This window comes from Acanthochromis polyacanthus, chromosome 17 (genome assembly GCF_021347895.1).
Source record: "Acanthochromis polyacanthus isolate Apoly-LR-REF ecotype Palm Island chromosome 17, KAUST_Apoly_ChrSc, whole genome shotgun sequence".
NCBI classification, from domain to species: domain Eukaryota; kingdom Metazoa; phylum Chordata; class Actinopteri; family Pomacentridae; genus Acanthochromis; species Acanthochromis polyacanthus.
The window spans coordinates 32584904-32604726 of NC_067129.1; the positions used below are offsets into that span (position 1 = coordinate 32584904).

At 37.8% G+C, this 19823-nt stretch overlaps 1 protein-coding gene across 1 annotated transcript in view; it reads left to right on the plus strand.

The window, feature by feature from the left end:
* The window catches only part of gtf2ird1 (GTF2I repeat domain containing 1), a 52130-nt gene extending 42100 nt beyond the window's left edge, over window positions 1-10030 (plus strand). The window contains exons 19-27 of the mRNA XM_051937382.1: window positions 544-615; window positions 799-1066; window positions 1776-1804; window positions 1912-1959; window positions 2064-2141; window positions 6229-6421; window positions 6818-6855; window positions 6932-7041; window positions 8996-10030. Of these exons, the coding sequence (XP_051793342.1) occupies window positions 544-615; window positions 799-1066; window positions 1776-1804; window positions 1912-1959; window positions 2064-2141; window positions 6229-6421; window positions 6818-6855; window positions 6932-7041; window positions 8996-9064 (905 nt within the window). The 3' untranslated portion in view covers window positions 9065-10030. The remainder of the gene's footprint in view (window positions 1-543; window positions 616-798; window positions 1067-1775; window positions 1805-1911; window positions 1960-2063; window positions 2142-6228; window positions 6422-6817; window positions 6856-6931; window positions 7042-8995) is intronic.
* The last annotated feature ends 9793 nt before the right edge of the window (window positions 10031-19823 follow it).

A 19823-nucleotide genomic window follows, 5' to 3' on the forward strand; every position in this document is an offset into this window, starting at 1 on the left:
TAAAGTCATTTTGTGGTTATTTCGTTCTATAAACTTTAAAAAAGTGCATCAGATTTATTTTTAAATATGAACCTGATTTGCAGGTGTTAGGGTAATCAATATGTAATTATTTCATAATGTTTTCAGTCAGTTGGCCGTTTTAAATCGATCCATTTCTTCTAGAAACACAGAAGGGTGTAAAGATGCAGGCATTGCACATAGTGTAATACTTAAGGGCTTTGAAAGCAAAGTCGTATCTGCAGACTGTGCAGAAAATTCCACCATCTGGAAGCTCATAATGCAGCTTTAAAGATGCTATTTGTACCGTCCTCTGCATAGATGAAACTATGAGGTCAGATCCAGTTCACCCGCTATTTTTAACACGGCTCTCCTGGAGAGAAAAGAAAGTCCTTGCAGGGATTTTCCTGCAGCTATGTCTACTTTTTTATTTGTGACAAAGCTCAGCTGCTAGAACAAGAAGTGACTCTTATCGTCTGTTGGATTCAGTAAATCTTTAGAGAGACGACAAAGACACAAGTCTAACCTTTAAATGTTTTTCCACAGAGCTGGACCCCAAGGACGCCACGCCGCTAACAGAGGACACTGCGGCTATTTCCAAGAGACCTGGATTCTCAGGTACGTTCCCAGTTTCACCTTGACTGACCACTTTGAAGCTCAGATCTGGCGCCTGTCATCTGTTTCAACATAAATCAGCTTTGTGCATTGACATTTATCACCCTCGCTTCAAACACTAAACGGTGAAAGGAAGTCCAAAGAACAAGCAGCTTTCAAAGTGTCGTTTCTCTCTGCTGTCTCCAGAGTGTTTGGAGTCCAAGCTGTCCAGGATCGACCTGGCCAACACGCTGCGAGAGCAGGTCCAGGATCTGTTCAACAGGAAGTATGGGGAGGCATTGGGCATCAAGTACCCCGTCCAAGTGCCTTACAAGAGGATCAAGAACAATCCAGACTCGGTCATCATCGAGGGCCTTCCCCCCGGCATCCCCTTCAGGAAGCCCTGCACCTTCGGCTCCCAGAACCTGGAGAGGATCCTGGCGGTCGCCGACAAAATCAGCTTCACCATCACCAGGTGGGAAACCACGGTCACATGATCGCTTTAACATCCACTTCCTGTTTACTAACAGTCTTCACCTAGAGCAGTGAAGTTTTCTTGAATCTCTGCAAGGGGGTGAATAAAGTATCTGTCTGTCTGTCTATCTCTGTCCGTCCGTCCATCCTATCCATCCATCCATCCATCCATCCATCCATCCATCCATCCATCCATCCATCCATCCATCCATCTATCCTATCTAGTCTATCTACAGTCAAGCAATTATTCATACCCCAAGCAAATTTTGACTTAAAGCTACTTTTATTCAACCAGCAACTTTTTTGGAATGGAAATGACACAAATGTTGCTCAAATGATGATATACAAGAGACATCATTGTGGAAAAAATATTTTTCAGCTTATATTTACATTTAAAAGTAACTTTAAGACAACATTTGCAATTTTGGGCTTAACTGTATCTATCTATCCATTTATACACCCATCTATCTATCTATCTAAACTAAAAACTCTCTTCTTAGTTATAAAATCAGATTCTAGTAAGCCGTTGACCAATGGACTCTAGACAGCAGCTACTTTCCACACAGAAAAACATTTTTCTTGTTGGAAATTGCTTCTTGTATTATTCAACACAGCGATGGTCATATTTTGACACTGTGACTGTTTTTTAATGTTCATTGTTTAATCCTTTCAAGTGATTTAACCTGCTTGTGTCATTTTGTTGTTTTCAGACCTTTTCAAGGACTTATTCCAAAACCAGGTAAGAAGACAGTTTAATTTCTCATCACATAACCTGATGAATCATCCTCCAGCTCAGACAACCACACATAACAACGTCATTAACTTGTTTTTCATTCATTTTCTCAGCACCTCGACGAGTCACTTTACTAAAGAAGGCCTATGCTTCCATAAGTGGTGAGGAGAAACTGTTTTTATAGCATCCCAGACTTTGACTGCGGCTGTTTGATCAGGAGGTTTAATTTGATCGTTGTCATGAGCGGCTTCTTATCTCCTGACAGATGACGACGACATTAACCGCATGGGGGAGAAGGTAGTCCTTCGAGAGCAAGTCAAGGAACTGTTCAACAAGAAATACGGTAAACAGATTCATCCACTCCAGTTTTTGACACTGACTTTGATGCAGCTTTTAAAGAACAAGGAGGATGTGCCTCATAAAAGAAGAACTCGACTAGATTTGTGGAAGATATTAGCGACCCGAGACAATCTGTTAGCTATTTTTCTCGTAATAAATGGTCACAAGTCAGATTTTCTCCAAAAAAGGAGAAGAAACTTGTTTCCATGAACATTCTAAAGCCGCTATCTGAACCAGTTTGGAGGTAACTGAAATCTAAAATAATGTAAACTAACTTTATCATGGATTCCCAGTTATCAAAGAGGAACATTTTGGTTTGACAACTTCAACATTTCAGTCACTGGTGGGAAAATAGCTGCCTGCCTGTCAATATTTTTCATTTTTTAAACCATTTCTTGTGCTTTTCCACTCTGATGATGGTTTTTCTGAGGTTTTGCAGTTCTTCTATAATATTTCCTTCTTTATTTATTCATTTCTGTGGCCTCTCAACCGACCCACCACTTGGACGGTGTACATGTATGCGATTATACAAACCATCAAATTTAGCCTGTGGGCTAATAAATGAATCAACGGTTAGATGAATAAACGAATGAAAGTCAAGACAGTGTTATTCTTAACTACAGCATTTTATTAAAGCCTAACAGAGAGCGGAGCCAGTAAAGTGTTGCATGACCAGATGTGCTACTTGCATGATGCTGTGGTTTCCCCTCTTCAGGCGCTAATGGTACAGTCCAGTCACGAGCACAAACACAGGAATAGAAAATCTGCATGCCGCGTCATATTTTTCTGTATTTCTGACATGAACAATGAGTAATTTAACCGAGAGACAATTAGAAATTGGTAACAGGGAAAAAGAGCTGCAAAGCCATTTTTCATTTATTTAATTTTGATTATATGAATTGAACAAAGAGCCTCAAAAAAAAAATCCAAGTTTTCTACTAACATCTTCATACTTGTCATGTTTCTGCGGACAGAACTCGTCTCAACAGTGTGTCGTGGGTGACATTTTTCTTGAATCCTGTTTAATAAAACAAGTTCACTTAAATGCACCTCGCCTGTAAGAGCAAAGAGACTGGAAAAGGATCTTTTTCATGCAGAGGTCTTCATTTTTACCAAATTCATCTCACTTGTTTAATGATAAACTGCAACCTTGAATGAAATAATGAGACAGAGACTTTAGTTCAGATGAGAGTAGATTTATGACTTCAATCAGACACTAAACTGAGTTGCACAGGATCAACTCATGTTATGAAGAATCAGAATCAGAATGTCTTTATTCTCATTGTATTAAAACAACAAAATTAAAAATGCATCCTTAAAGTGCATAATAAATAAAATAAAATGAATAGCATAAAAAAACTAAAAAAAAAACAATAAAATATGTACGACCATGACTGTAAAAACATTCAGGAAAAAACATCCATAAAACCATCCAATAAACCCATTAAACACTAGAATTATTTAATGTGTCCTGAGTTTAGTGCAGAAATGGCATTTGACAAAGAAGCTATTTCTGAGTCTGTTTGTGCTTGTTTCCAGAGCTCTGTAACATCTGCCTGATGGCAGAAGTTCAAGCAACATATATATGCAACATATAATAATATAATATATATATACAGCATATAATAATATATATACAACATATAATAATATAATATATATGCAACATATAATAATATAATATATATACAGCATATAATAATATATATACAACATATAATAATATAATATATATGCAACATATAATAATATAATATATATGCAACATATAATAATATAATATATATGCAACATATAATAATATATATGCAACATATAATAATATAATATATATACAGCATATAATAATATAATATATGTACAGCATATAATAATATAATATATATGCAACATATAATAATATATATATACAACATATAATAATATAATATATATACAACATATAATAATATAATATATATACAGCATATAATAATATAATATATATGCAACATATAATAATATATATATACAGCATATAATAATATAATATATATACAGCATATAATAATATATATACAGCATATAATAATATAATATAATATATATGCAACATATAATAATATATATATACAGCATATAATAATATAATATATATACAGCATATAATAATATATATACAGCATATAATAATATAATATAATATATATGCAACATATAATAATATAATATATATGCAGCATATAATAATATAATATATATACAACATATAATAATATATATACAGCATATAATAATATAATATATATGCAACATATAATAATATATATATATATATATACAGCATATAATAATATAATATATATACAACATATAATAATATAATATATATACAACATATAATATAATATATATGCAACATATAATAATATAATATATATGCAACATATAATATATATATATATATATATATACACACACAACATATAATAATATATACAGCATATAATAATATATACAACATATAATAATATAATATATATACAACATATAATAATATATATATACAGCATATAATAATGTACAGTCCTTCTATACAGACATTTGGCATCTATGGGCATCATCTGAACTCATCAGTTCTGACAAACCTTAACCATTTTATATAAATATATATGAATACATTACCATTCAAAAGTTTGAGGTCACTTAGAAATGCCCTTATTTTTGAAAGAAAAGCAGCTTTTGAAAATGAACATTAAATTAATCAGTAATACAGTGGAGACATTGTTAATGTGCTGCATGACTGTTCTAGCTGGAAACAGCTGATTTTTAATGGAATATCTCCATAGGGGTACAGAGGAACATTTCCAGCAACCATCACTCCTGTGTTCTAATGCTACATTGTGTTAGCTAATGGTGTTGAAAGGCTCATTGATGATTAGAAAACCTTTGTGCAGTTATGTTAGCACATGGATAAAAGTGTGGATTTTCATGGGAAATATGAACTTGCCAGGTTGACCCCAAACTTTTGAACAGTAGTGTATATAAGTCTGAAGTTTGATAGCTTTATTGTGCAGCTGTCAGTTAGAAATAACCAGCTGCATTGATCGATAAAACAAATATGTTATAGAATAGAATAGAATAGAATAGAAGAGCCACTTTATTGCCAACCAGAACATCCACTAACTGGTTCACATTATGACTGAAATTTTGATGCAACAAGCTCACCATCAGAAGAAAAAATGTTTCTCAATAAAAAGCAAATCCAATATATACATGTAAAAAAACCAGCTATATTGGAACGACCGAATATTCGGATATCTGGACATTCGGGTCCAGCCCTAATAAATTTATATATACGTCTGCACATATTTATTCTATGCACATTCAACAGTTTTCTACCAGCATTCCTGTCTTGTATCATTTTTCCGTCATTATTTTTTATATTCTTTGTTGTTCTCCATTAAAACAACCTGTAGAGTGAAGCAGCTGAACACCATCATTTTATTTTGTGCAGAAGAAGAGTCACATGACTCATTAAACACCTCCTTTTATGTGAAGCAGAAAGTCTGAGTTGACAGAGAAAGCTGATGCAAACCTTAATGATACCTGTCAAATCTGACTTACTTTAGTTTGTGTTGAGTCGATTTACACAAAGAAGGCCTGAATATGTTGAACGTCTGCAGTCAAGCCTTCTAAATGTACATGTGATACACAGACACTTTTAAGGGTTTTAATCAATGACTTGAAAGGGATTTCACGATAAATGTGTATGTTCTTCCACTCTACAGCATCACTATCTCCCTGCATGCTGCAGTGTGATTAACAGCTCCTTGCTCCAGGCTAAGAACCTGTACAGCAGCACCTTGGAATAATTAGCTTCATGTATTCACTGTGTTTCTCCTCTGCTTGCTCTTTTCTTACAGTGAGACGTAAAAAAAGAAGCAAAAGCGTCCTCACTGCACACACTTTATGCCTGTAATAAGTCAAAGTCATGAGTTTTCACTATATTTAGAGGACAATGAGTGTTTAATTAATTTTTTTCACTGGAGAGCTGGCTAGAAAACCGTATGTGTTTGTGTTGCTGATGTTGTTGTTGTTGTTGTGTTCAGGCGAGGCTCTGGGCGTGGACCGCTCCGTCGTGGTCCCGTATAAACTGATCCGTGGCAGTCCGGAGTCTGTAGAAGTCAGTGGCCTTCCAGACGACATCCCCTTCCGCAACCCCAACACCTACGACATCGTGGGCCTGGAGAAAATCCTCCAAGCCGCAGATAAAATAACATTCAACATCAAGAGCCAGCTCCAGTGAGTGCCGAGACACCTGAATATTCAGCAGCCCGGTAGCTGTCACCGCGCCGCTTATTTCAGAGGGAATTCAGGGTTCCGCTTCTTGGTAGTTAAGCTCATTATGGTTTATTTATGCTTTGGATTTAAATCCAGCCTCTGAGATGTCAGAGAATAAATCTTCCCTGGTGAATGTAAATAATAAGAAACAGCCAACAATATTTTGACGTTGAAGCAGTTAAGCTATGATGAAAGAATGGAGGCAAAAGGCTTAAATTTACCTTTTCAAGTGCAGCCTGAACAGCAGGCTAATGCAAATTACCCCCTTTTGTTTTGTTAAAGCGTGAAAGAATAGTTATTTTGATTGCATCTGTGAAAACAACCTGAAATGACCCCCGTCTTTTCTCTCTCTCTCAGGCCTTTTGCAGAAATCTGCAGCCAGGCTTGTAATACAGGTGGGTGATGTGAAAGTTGATTGTGTTTGGTGGAGTTTTCTGCTGCAGACTAACAGTGTGCAGTTTGTGTTTACAGCAGGAACAGACGCCTCCACTAATCGACGAAAGCGCAAGAGGGTTCAGGAGAGCAACCGAGTACCCGCCTCCTCTGACCTGGGGGTATCGACCAATCAGATTCCAGTGATGGTGCGTTAAGAGAGCAGCTTTTCCTCATTATAGTTAATGATTGAGTAGCTCACTAAACTGTCACTTTAAGCAGCTATTTGAAAATCTTTCTCAGCCATTTACTAAATCGTGTTACACAAAGAAAACTTAGGGAGTGTTTTAGCGAGTAGCACACTTCAGTGTTATAATAAAAAAGTGGAGTTTCCTGTGGCGTCACAAGCCTTAGCATAACTTCTGATACTGGGTTAGGTTTTAGAACACCTCGCTTTTTCCAGTTTTTTTTATTGGAAATTCTGCATGTTAGTGTCTCATTGTACTCTGAAATACTGTGATTTCCAGACTATAAGCCGCTGCTTTTTTCACACGCTCTGAAGCTTAAACAACAATGTATAGATTTTATGGGCTAACGAGCTTCATGCCGTCAGTACGTTTAGCCTCGTCACAACAGATCAATGAAATTACCGAACAGATCACAGTGGACCGATGAAACTATGAGAATTAAATCAAACACAGTCATTAAATTCTTCATATCAGTCATTTTGCGCTTAATACACGTTTTAATCAAAAGTTAAAAAAAATCTGTCGTTGTAAATATCTCATGTTACGACTTGGACACCTGCAGTTTATAGACAAGTACAGCCTATATGTGTACAATTTTTTTTTATTTAGTAGGTGCAGCTTATATTCGGGTGCACTCAATGGTCCGAAAATTACGCTAAAAGAACAAATAAACAAATGAAGTAACAGATAAAAATCAATTTAAAAACCAAAATATATTCTAAACTTTTGACTCATCAAAGTAGAAACCTTTGGCAGATATAAAAGCTGAACACACTCGTGGCATTCTTTCCACAGAGGAATCAAATATTCTTTACAAAGTTCTTCCAACTTTGCTGCAGAAGTTCCCATAAATGTGTGGTTCTTGTCGGTTGCTTTGCTTTCACTCTTCTGTCCAGTTCATCCCAAACCAGCTCTGTGGGGTTTAAGTCTGGAGACTGTGCTGCCACTCCATGTTTTCAAGCTCACCATCTTATTTTTTCCTACGGTAGTTCTGGCAGAGCTTGGACTGATGTTTTGGGTCATTATCTTGCTGTAGGATGAACCTCTGACCAACTAGGAACAAACCAGAGGGTACTGCATGGAGCTACCACAGTATTCTTTCACATGTAACAGACACAATATATTATTTGCAAGAATGTGATGGAGAATTTTCTAAAAAAAAACAAACTCTAGATCCTTGAAAAGTGGCAAAACTCAGGCAACATAGTACCAAAAATAACATTTTAAAGTCAGTAATCAGTTCAGTTTTCATTTGAACAGATCAACAGACATGTTTAGAGTACATTCATGTTTGTAATTCTTTATGTGAAAACCATTTTCCAGTTAATGATCCACATTGCTGATTCTCTTGGAGTTGTCAGTTTTTGTTCAGGAAGAACAGCGCCCTCTAACTACTCTGAGCTGCAACTCCATCCTGTAAACTTCCTTTCAAATCTGACATGATGGCTCAAAATGTCAGTGTTTTAATTAGACTTCTGTGTGTGATGTGATGTGTGTTCAATAAAACCAGAATTTGGTGTAGACCGATGGAGATACAGGAAGCTCCATCACTTCTTTCCAGTTAAGTAAAATGAATCTTTGACCCATTATTGTTGACACTATTTATCATAAAATCAGAGGGTCTCAGGATCTTTTGTCCAATAAATACAAACTTTGTTTGAAAATGGGTCTGTATGATTTAAGACATGGAAAAAAGAAAGTCTGATCACAGGTAGAATTGACGTTAAGTATGTTTTTGCAAATGTAACTGTAGACGTACAAGTGATTGAACTGCAGTGCACGGCTGTGTGTTTAACTGTAACTGCTAACATTAAAGCTGGTTTTGAGGCAAGGTCAGCAGTATCTGTGCAGTAATGAAAGCACTTTCTCCACCATTACGACTGACTCTTTTCCCTGTGTTCTAATCTGCCTGCAGCAGTGGCCCATGTACATGGTGGACTACAGCGGAGTGAATGTGCAGGTTCCCGGGAAAGTCAATTATTGAAGGACAAACCAGGACTGCAGCAAAGGGATTAAAGGAGGAGTTTGACAACATTCACGACTTTCCCCAACGCGCGACACTAACACTTCATCAGAGTGCTACAACTAAACGATCTCTCTGGTCTGAACATAGAGAGCTGCAGGTTTGACTATTGAACGTTGAGGAACAACAGAATGTATGTGGATCGAAACGTTGCAGGGCTAAAAGCTTGGCTTGTTTCCCGTCTCCTGCCTCCACACGATGCAGATGGGACGGCTTTCAGTTTTTATTTTCCTTCTAATCATGGCAGTAATGTTGTTTTTTTCTACAAAGCTGAAAAAACTACGAAAGTCATGTTATTTGCCCTTGCATTTACAAAGTGTCCATCCACTGAGTCATGTCTTGGATCTAGCATTGGGTTGCAATGTAATACTGACAAAAACAATGTCTTTGATAATGATCTGGTTCCATATTATTCAGATATTTGTACTTTTTATTTATTATATTTATTGAAATATAACATTATGTGCAGGGATGTAAAATATATTATTCTGTTATACAGCTCTTTGAGGAACTATCAACACTAACACAGATGCTACTAGTCACTCTGTAACTACAGGTAACCGCTGATATTCAATTTAACAGCAGCAATGAAGTGTCTTAATTGGGAGTCGGGGCGACGACAAGACGTCGGAAAATTAAAGGAGACAAAATGGACTTGAAGTTTGCCCAACAGGGAAAAATCTCTGCTCACATAGCAGCAGTAACTACCTGCAGTAAAAACAAGACCCTCAGTAAACAGCCTTTTTATGTTAGCACTACATTAACGATATGTAAAATACGTCATTAAAAGTCAGCCTGAATGTATCATGTAAAGAAAAGAATGGTATGTTATTCTGCGATGACTGTCTCTGGACTAACGATATTTAATATGCTGTACCTTAACGCCAATTAGGCCTTTGAAATAAAATGTGTTGCCTTGCACTTTCATTTTGTGGGAGCTTGTTTTCTTAATGAATTTCTGATCAAGTTTGTCTGTTAACGTTTAATAGAGTAGTTCATTCAGTGAGTCCCTGCTTTTCTATAAAGTTTTTTCTTGGATTTTGGATAACAAATAGCAAATCCTCCATGAACAGTGCTGGACTAATAACACTTGATTTTAAATTTGTGATATTTAGATGGTTTTAATAAAAAAAAAAATACTAGTTCTCATGAATATAGTAACCATTAGCATTAGCCCAACTGTCCTTACTGTATTATAGTGTACTTACAGTAGCAAGTACCACTCAAAATTCTCAGTTATTTTATTTTTATATGTACAGTAGTTTCACACTGTTAAAGAAATCAATGCTTCTAATCTTTAATGTTATACAGAAAAAATCAGCTGTAGTTAGTTAGCTAATTAAGCTATCGTCAGTTAGCTTCCTCAGTTGTTTGAAAAACTTGAGTAGGGTGAATTTGTATGCCGCATTTTACGCCATTATTTTTGAAGAAATATGTTTGAGAACGACTATTTATGGCCTGTGTGCCTTTGGATACTTTACTGACCTCATTGTTGGTGTTACTTCATGGAAAGGTAAGTAGTTTCACCCTTCGTGACAACTATACAAGGGGTGAATTTTGATAAAACTGCTTCAAATAAATTAAGGCTTAAAGCCATGCATAGTTAAACCACTGTTTAGGAAATCCATGAATAAAATCACTGAGGATCACCAATTTCTTTTTTCGAAAAAACGTGCAGCATTAGCTCTTTAAAAACAAGCTATTTAAATACACTTGATTTGATTTTAGTCAGTGTACCATAGACCTAGTACTGACTGCACTTTCTAGCAGAGTAAATGGTACATTTACTGCATGATTTTCCACTTACAGGTGCCCAGTCTTTTTAATATCAGAATTCCACAGAAATCATGCGGTGTTTTACTGCCGAATGTGTTTTTCCCCCTCATTATCCGTAACACTTTACTTCCTGCTCAGGTAACTTGAACCCAAAGCGCTGCTGTGCACTTCAGAGTCCATTAAGACCGAGTTAAAGTGAATTTTCATGCCATGCGGTCGTGTTCTCTTCTTAACATTTCCTCTACAAATAAATGTTTGAGTGCTAGAAAAAGCATTTATTCAGCAGGAAGCGATAGGTTCAAGCCACACACCTTGATAACTGTCATAACACAGAGGGCATACATAAACAGTGACCACTGCCTTCTTCTTAAAGGCCTTGAAAGCACATTTTCTCCATCGGCTTCTTGCTATGACTGATAGGATCCTTCAGAGACACAGTTCTGCCACAGAGATGTTTCATTTTATATATAAGAGGTCACTATATTTGTGTGTGTGTTTTTTTTAGCTTTTCTCACGAGAATGTGCAGGAGGGGGATTAGTGGACCAATCAGAATTGAGCAACACCTGAGCTCAAATGTCTTGACAGCTGTTGCAATTGGAGACAGCGGCTTGGTTTCCCATCACAGGGCCGCCAACTCAGGGCCGATTTCACGCTGCGAGGCTGGCCGGCATTTAAGCCTATTAGCAAAACCAAAGTCACTCCACAGCAGGTGGAAACTCAGCTTGACCTGTACTTATATTTTCATGCTAATTTGCTGAGATGCTTACGTACACTGCCAGGCCTCAGCCAATCAGATCTCATCAAACTACACCCACACAGTCCCTAAGAAGCAAAATGACTGAGTTTTTGTGCTGCACTCTTAATAAATAACAACTAAAGATGCTTTTTTTCCAGCTTTATAAGTCTTAGGGAGCTGAATTGGGGGTGTTTTTATTACAAACAGAGGAGAGAGATTATGAGCAATGACGCAGACCTCTCCCACTAAGACTGATGCTGCTTCCCAGACTCATCATCTTCAATTATCACTTGAAATTACTGAAGAGTTGCTCCAGCCGCATTCAGATCCTCATCACCAAGTTCCAAAGTGGCAACCAGGGACCAGTTGCTGCTTTGTCTCCCACATTAGAAGCCATCTTCCTTTAATTTAGGGCCCAAGCACTGACAGTGTGTACAACCCTATTCGAGTGCAAGGAATTATTTTTTGCCCAAAAGAATCACATTTTTGAGGCCTAAACATGCTCAAAAATTCATGAAAATGTGCACACATATCAGAACTGGCAAAAAATGTTATATTTTATGGGAAGTGCACATAAAATGGCTCCATAGCGCCCCATGCAACAGCTGTAACATCTACTAAGGCAGGGGTCACCAACTATATTTGCCAGAGGGCCAGAATTTTACCGGACAGTCACTTTGGGGGCCGGACCCTCAAACAAAAATTAAATAAAAATCGAATTTTGGCATAACATTATTATTTGATGTTTATTTTTTATATTTTTTCCATTTCATTACAAAACTGAAGGCATTTTTAGCCTTTATGAGTCAGTGCTCCTATCACCTGTACCACAGTCAACCACTAGGAGTGATAGAGATATTTTGCCTCATCTCAAGTCAACTTTATTCACAGAGCACTTGAAAAAGAAGCACCGCAGAAGTGACAGGAAAGGGCCTCTTAACACGGGTAAAATGGCACTCTTTAAGGCCATGAAACGAAAAGTTGATGTGGAAAACAGATCCTTTAATAATGACTGGACTGACTGCTTTAATAGTGTGGACCAAATGATATTTTCTCTTTGATCCTCACAATTTTGGAATCCAGTCGCGGGCCGGATTGGACGGTTCGGCGGGCCGTATTCAGCCCGTGGGCCGCCAGTTGATGATCACTGTACTAAGGGCAGGACGCTTCACCTACATCAGGGGTCGGCAACCTTTAACACTCAAAGAGCCATTTCGACCCGTTTCCCACAGAAAAGAAAACACCGGGAGCCGTAAAATCCTTTTGGCATTTAAAATGAAGACAACACCGCATATATCGCTTTTTTTTTTTTTATCTCTATGCCCTTGTTAATCAGTCGTGATTAATTAATTGCAAAGCCTCTAATTAGATTCATTTTTTAAATTGTGTCCTTCCACTAATATTTATCTTACCTGGTTAATGTAATTTTTGCTCCTGGACCTCATATGTTACGTAATGTTAGCTGGAAATCAATATTTTGCGAATGTCTATTTAACTTCTAAAAACTATTTATCTTAAGCTAATAACTTTTCTCCGGTAAGTCGCTGCCCTATTTTCCAAGACGACACTCCTCTGACTCTCTGACCTGCTGCCTGGACATCGAGCCGTGGTCTTGCGAGTAACGTGTATTACCCTATCATGAGTACTTTTGACTCAAAGACCGGACGTGTCTTTGTTGGAGTGGAGCTTTAATATACAGGCTTGCCATTCTTGAGTACAAAACGATGTGAAACTACAGGCGTTGCTTCTCCATCTCCTCTGCATCAACTTTGCGCTCTCATGTCCCAGCCAGGGGAAAACCCCAGCAGCACATCCGGTGGGGTGACACGTCAAAACAAGAGCGGTAATTTCACAATAAAACTCTCTATATTAAAATGCATTGAAAGGCGCCTGAAAGGCAGAACAATTTATTTTCCAAAGTTACAGGGAGCCACAACAGAGGGCTGAAAGAGCCGCATGCGGCTCCGGAGCCGCGGGTTGCCGACCCCTGACCTACATCTACCGAATTTGGTAGGGATATGTCAATGGCAGCCATACCTTAAACCCAACAGGAAGTCCGCCATTTTAGATTAACTATGAGCTTTTTTTGCTATTATTGCTCATTTTTAGGGGTTAAATCCTCATACACACGTGGACAAAATTGTTGGTACCCCTCAGTTAAAGAAGGAAAAACCCACAATTCTCACTGAAATCACTTGAAACTCACAAAAGTAACAATAAATAAAAATTTATTGAAAATTAAATAATCAAAATCAGCCATCACTTTTGAATTGTTGATTAACATAATTATTTAAAAAAACAAACTAATGAAACAGGCCTGGACAAAAATGATGGTACCTCTATAAAAGATTGAAAACTATTTGACCAGAGTGACATGATTAACTCAGGTGTGTCATTTAATTGACATCACAGGTGTTTCCAAACTCATAATCAGTCAGTCTGCCTATTTAAAGGGAGACAAGTAGTCACCCTGCTGTTTGGTGAAAAGGTGTGTACCACACTGAACATGGACAACAGAAAGCGAAGGAGAGAATTGTCCCAGGACATCCGAAAAAAAATGATAGACAAACATCTTAAAGGTAAAGGCTATAAGACCATCTCTAAACAGCTTGAAGTTCCTGTGACAACAGTGGCTCATATTATTCAGAAGTTCAAGACCCACGGGACAGTAGCCAACCTCCCTGGACGTGGCCGCAAGAGGAAAATTGATGACAAATTGAAGAGACGGATCGTTCGAATTGTATCCAAAGAGCCCAGAGCAACCTCCAAAGAAATTAAAGGTGAACTCCAAGGCCAAGGTACATCAGTGTCACATCGCACCATTCGTCGTTGTTTGAGCCAAAGTGGACTTCATGAGAGACGACCAAGGAGGACACCACTGCTGAAAAAAACTCATGAAAAAGCGAGACTGGAATTTGCAAAAATGCATGTTGACAAGTCACAAAGCTTCTGGGAGAATGTCCTTTGGACAGATGAGACCAAACTGGAGCTTTTTGGTAAGGCACATCAACTCTATGTTCATAGACTCAAAAACCAAGCATACGAAGAAAAGAACACCGTCCCTACGGTGAAACATGGAGGAGGCTCAGTAATGTTTTGGGGCTGCTTTGCTGCATCTGGCACAGGGTGTCTTGAAAGTGTGCAAGGTACGATGAAATCTGAAGACTATCAAGGCATTCTGGAGAGAAATGTGCTGCCTAGTGTCAGAAAGCTTGGTCTCAGTCGCAGGTCATGGGTCTTCCAACAGGACAACGATCCAAAACACACAGCCAAAAACACCCAAGAATGGCTGAGAGAAAAGCGTTGGACTATTCTATAGTGGCCTTCTATGAGCCCAGATCTGAATCCCATTGAACATATGTGGAAGGAGCTGAAACATGCCATTTGGAGAAGACACCCGTCAAACCTGAGACAACTGGAGCTGTTTGCTCATGAGGAGTGGGCCAAAATACCTGTTGACAGCTGCAGAACGCTCATTGACAAATACAGAAATCGTTTAATTGCAGTGATTGCCTCAAAAGGTTGTGCAACAAAATATTAAGTTATGGGTACCATCATTTTTGTCCAGCCCTATTTCATTAGTTTGTTTTTTTTAAATAATTATGTTAATCAACAATTCAAAAGTGATGGCTGATTTTGATTATTTAATTTTCAATAAATTTTTATTTATTGTTACTTTTGTGAGTTTCAAGTGATTTCAGTGAGAATTGTGGGTTTTTCCTTCTTTAACTGAGGGGTACCAACAATTTTGTCCACGTGTGTAGGGGGTAAGTCCAAGGCAACTCTAATTTGACCAGTATTTACAACAGGCCTTAATAATGAAAAGTTGTCAAAATCTGGCAGCCAACTGAACTTTGATGCTTTGCCATGAAACAGGAAGTGTGGTCTGTCTACCCTCTACATGCCTCAAACTTTACATGTTTGATCCGAGTTCTGCCCTGACAATTTTACAATTTGGCATACTATTGTTATCTGGTTACCAATATTGATGTTCTGTCATCCTCTTTATGCTGGATTACAGTTATTTCTGCCTCTTTATATTGGCTCCAGTATGTTTCATCCTCTTTACGTTGGCTCCCAATATATTTTAGCTTTGTCACACTGGTTCCTAGTATGTCTTAGTCTCTTTAGATTGGTTCCCACTATGTTTCAGTCTCTTTAAACTGGCTCCTAGAATATTTTAAGTTTTTATATTGGCTCCCAGTATGTTCTGAACTTTTTATATTTGCTCCCAGTATGTTTTAGCCTTCTCAAACTGGTTCCCAGTATGCTTTCGCCTCTTTCTGTTGACTCCCAGTATATTTTAGCCTCTTTAAATGGGCTACCAGTATGTTCTAGCCTTTTTATATTGACTACCAGTATATTTTAGCCCCTTTATATTGGCTCCTAGTATGTTTTAGCATTCTCAACCTGGTTCTTGGTATGTTTCAGTCTCTGTACACAGACGTCAATATGTTTTATCCTCTTTTTAAACACCAATTTAAGCTTTTTTGTGTCTTTTTCTAAGACTCATTTTACCTCCTTATGAAGCACATTGTAACTCTGAAACTCTAAACTTCTTACAATAGCAGCACCTCAGTTGCTTTTTGAGTAGCAAACAGTCACTATAATCCATTCAGAGGGGCTAGTGGTAAATGGTTACTGATATCTTTTGCGGCATTAAATTTTGGTGTGAAAACTTTACTTTTTCTTGTTTTATCTACTGCACGACTGCAAATTTTCCATCTTAATTTCCTCCGTTCTTTCTCTGGACACGATTATGTGCATGATGGTTAATCTATAACGCTACAGGAAACCATTAGCTGTGATGATCGCCACAAATGGTCAGCAATATGAAGCCATCTACGAGGACCCCGAAGTGCAAACACTACAATATTCACCTACACATTAAAGGATCATATTCTTTTCACGACCCTGAACCTCGGATCAAAAACATCACTGAAGGATTCTTGGTGGTACCGAGGAGAAAATCTTACTTCTCAAAGTTTGTTCTTTTACAACTTGGGAGATGACATGGAGATTCTTTTAGCTTTGATTTTGTCTGACATGTTTCCCATATTTTTCTCCTAAAATTCTCCAGGAATCATACTGTAGGTGATAAAAGAGGAGAACAGTTAGCAACAGGAGTCACACTTGAGATTTAAAGGAGATAATTCCCAACTCATGGCTCCGTTTTTCCTCACCTGAGCTACATGTGAGCAAATATAATACACTGACAGTCAATAGAAACTTTGAGACCATATTTTTCAACATAATTTTTATTTTGAAGCCCGAAACTGGATTTTCTTCATATGAATCATTTGTTTAGCATATTAGCATACAGAAACAAAAAGCTAAAGTTTCAAGAATGATTTCAAAATAAAGAATTTCACAAAAGAAAACGGCACCTGCCAAACACAAAGTCACAACAGTCAATACCGAGTATGGCCTTCATTTGCTTCGATGCAGGCAGCAATCCGTCGGCGCATGCTTTGGACCAGGCTTCTGATTGTGGGTTGGGAACAGCCCATAGGCCTGGCTACATCACTGTAGCTCAAACCGGCCTCCACCATACCCAGTGCCCAGAGACGTTGTTCATGTGATAGACGCGGCATGATGCTGTTCACTGGACTAACAATGGTGGCCTTTTCTGGGCCTTTATATAGGCCTTCAGAACCCATTCTCACATTGTGCAGAGACTCACTGAGTATTGCTTGGTGTGTATTTGGTTCACTTTAGCAAAGTGACCAACCCATGTGCAATGAATCATGACAAAATGACAACTCATCATTATCTCAACTACCAGGGCACTAGATCATCAGTAAACCCACCATGAATAATTACAACCCCCCTACAAGTAGAATTCTGAGTACATTTGTACCTCAAAGTTTCTATTGACTGTCAGTATACTTCCATCATATTGAATCATACTGAGAGGTCTTCCTAATAGTTTGTCAAACCTATTTTATATAAATATATGTACAGATATACAGTACGGCTTCATTTCAGTGTTTGCTGGTTTTTGTGACTGCACTTGAGACGATTTTCAAAGTTCTTGCAATTTTCCAGATCGCCTGACCTTCATGTCTTAAAGTAATGATGGACTGTCGTTTGTCTTTACTGAGTCGAGTGATTTTTGCCATACCATGGATTACAACAGTAGTCAGTACTGTTATTAGTACTCTGTACTAATCCTATCTCTGCACAACACAACTGATGGTCTCAAAGACATTAAGAAGGCAGGTAGTTCCACAAATTAACTCATGACACCTGTTTACTCAAAACCAATAAGCATATATATATATATATATATATATATATATATATACACACACGTGGACAAAATTGTTGGTACCCCTCAGTTAAAGAAGGAAAAACCCACAATTCTCACTGAAATCACTTGAAACTCACAAAAGTAACAATAAATAAAAATTTATTGAAAATTAAATAATCAAAATCAGCCATCACTTTTGAATTGTTGATTAACATAATTATTTAAAAAAAACTAATGAAATAGGGCTGGACAAAAATGATGGTACCCATAACTTAATATTTTGTTGCACAACCTTTTGAGGCAATCACTGCAATTAAACGATTTCTGTATTTGTCAATGAGCGTTCTGCAGCTGTCAACAGGTATTTTGGCTCACTCCTCATGAGCAAACAGCTCCAGTTGTCTCAGGTTTGATGGGTGTCTTCTCCAAATGGCATGTTTCAGCTCCTTCCACATATGTTCAATGGGATTCAGATCTGGGCTCATAGAAGGCCACTTTAGAATAGTCCAACGCTTTTCTCTCAGCCATTCTTGGGTGTTTTTGGCTGTGTGTTTTGGATCGTTGTCCTGTTGGAAGACCCATGACCTGCGACTGAGACCAAGCTTTCTGACACTAGGCAGCACATTTCTCTCCAGAATGCCTTGATAGTCTTCAGATTTCATCGTACCTTGCACACTTTCAAGACACCCTGTGCCAGATGCAGCAAAGCAGCCCCAAAACATTACTGAGCCTCCTCCATGTTTCACCGTAGGGACAGTGTTCTTTTCTTCGTATGCTTGGTTTTTGAGTCTATGAACATAGAGTTGATGTGCCTTACCAAAAAGCTCCAGTTTGGTCTCATCTGTCCAAAGGACATTCTCCCAGAAGCTTTGTGGCTTGTCAACATGCATTTTTGCAAATTCCAGTCTCGCTTTTTTATGAGTTTTTTTCAGCAGTGGTGTCCTCCTTGGTCGTCTCCCATGAAGTCCACTTTGGCTCAAACAACGACGAATGGTGCGATGTGACACTGATGTACCTTGGCCTTGGAGTTCACCTTTAATTTCTTTGGAGGTTGCTCTGGGCTCTTTGGATACAATTCCAACGATCCGTCTCTTCAATTTGTCATCAATTTTCCTCTTGCGGCCACGTCCAGGGAGGTTGGCTACTGTCCCGTGGGTCTTGAACTTCTGAATAATATGAGCCACTGTTGTCACAGGAACTTCAAGCTGTTTAGAGATGGTCTTATAGCCTTTACCTTTAAGATGTTTGTCTATCATTTTTTTTCGGATGTCCTGGGACAATTCTCTCCTTCGCTTTCTGTTGTCCATGTTCAGTGTGGTACACACCTTTTCACCAAACAGCAGGGTGACTACTTGTCTCCCTTTAAATAGGCAGACTGACTGATTATGAGTTTGGAAACACCTGTGATGTCAATTAAATGACACACCTGAGTTAATCATGTCACTCTGGTCAAATAGTTTTCAATCTTTTATAGCGGTACCATCATTTTTGTCCAGGCCTGTTTCATTAGTTTGTTTTTTTAAATAATTATGTTAATCAACAATTCAAAAGTAATGGCTGTTTTTGATTATTTAATTTTCAATAAATTTTTATTTATTGTTACTTTTGTGAGTTTCAAGTGATTTCAGTGAGAATTGTGGGTTTTTCCTTCTTTAACTGAGGGGTACCAACAATTTTGTCCACGTGTGTACATTGTGTTAGCTAATGGTGTTGAAAGGCTCATTGGTGATTAGAAACCCTTGTGCAGTTATGTTAGCATGAATAAAAGTGCGGGTTTTCATGGAGAACATGAATTTGTCTGGGAGACTCCAAACTTTTGAACAGTTGAAGCTGGGAATTATCTAGTTTAAATCTCAAGTTTGATTCTTTTTGCTAATTGTTCCCCTCCTTTCTCACCTTAGAGTATATCTCGTGAATTTCAGGAGAAAAACATGAGGATCATATCAGACAAAAT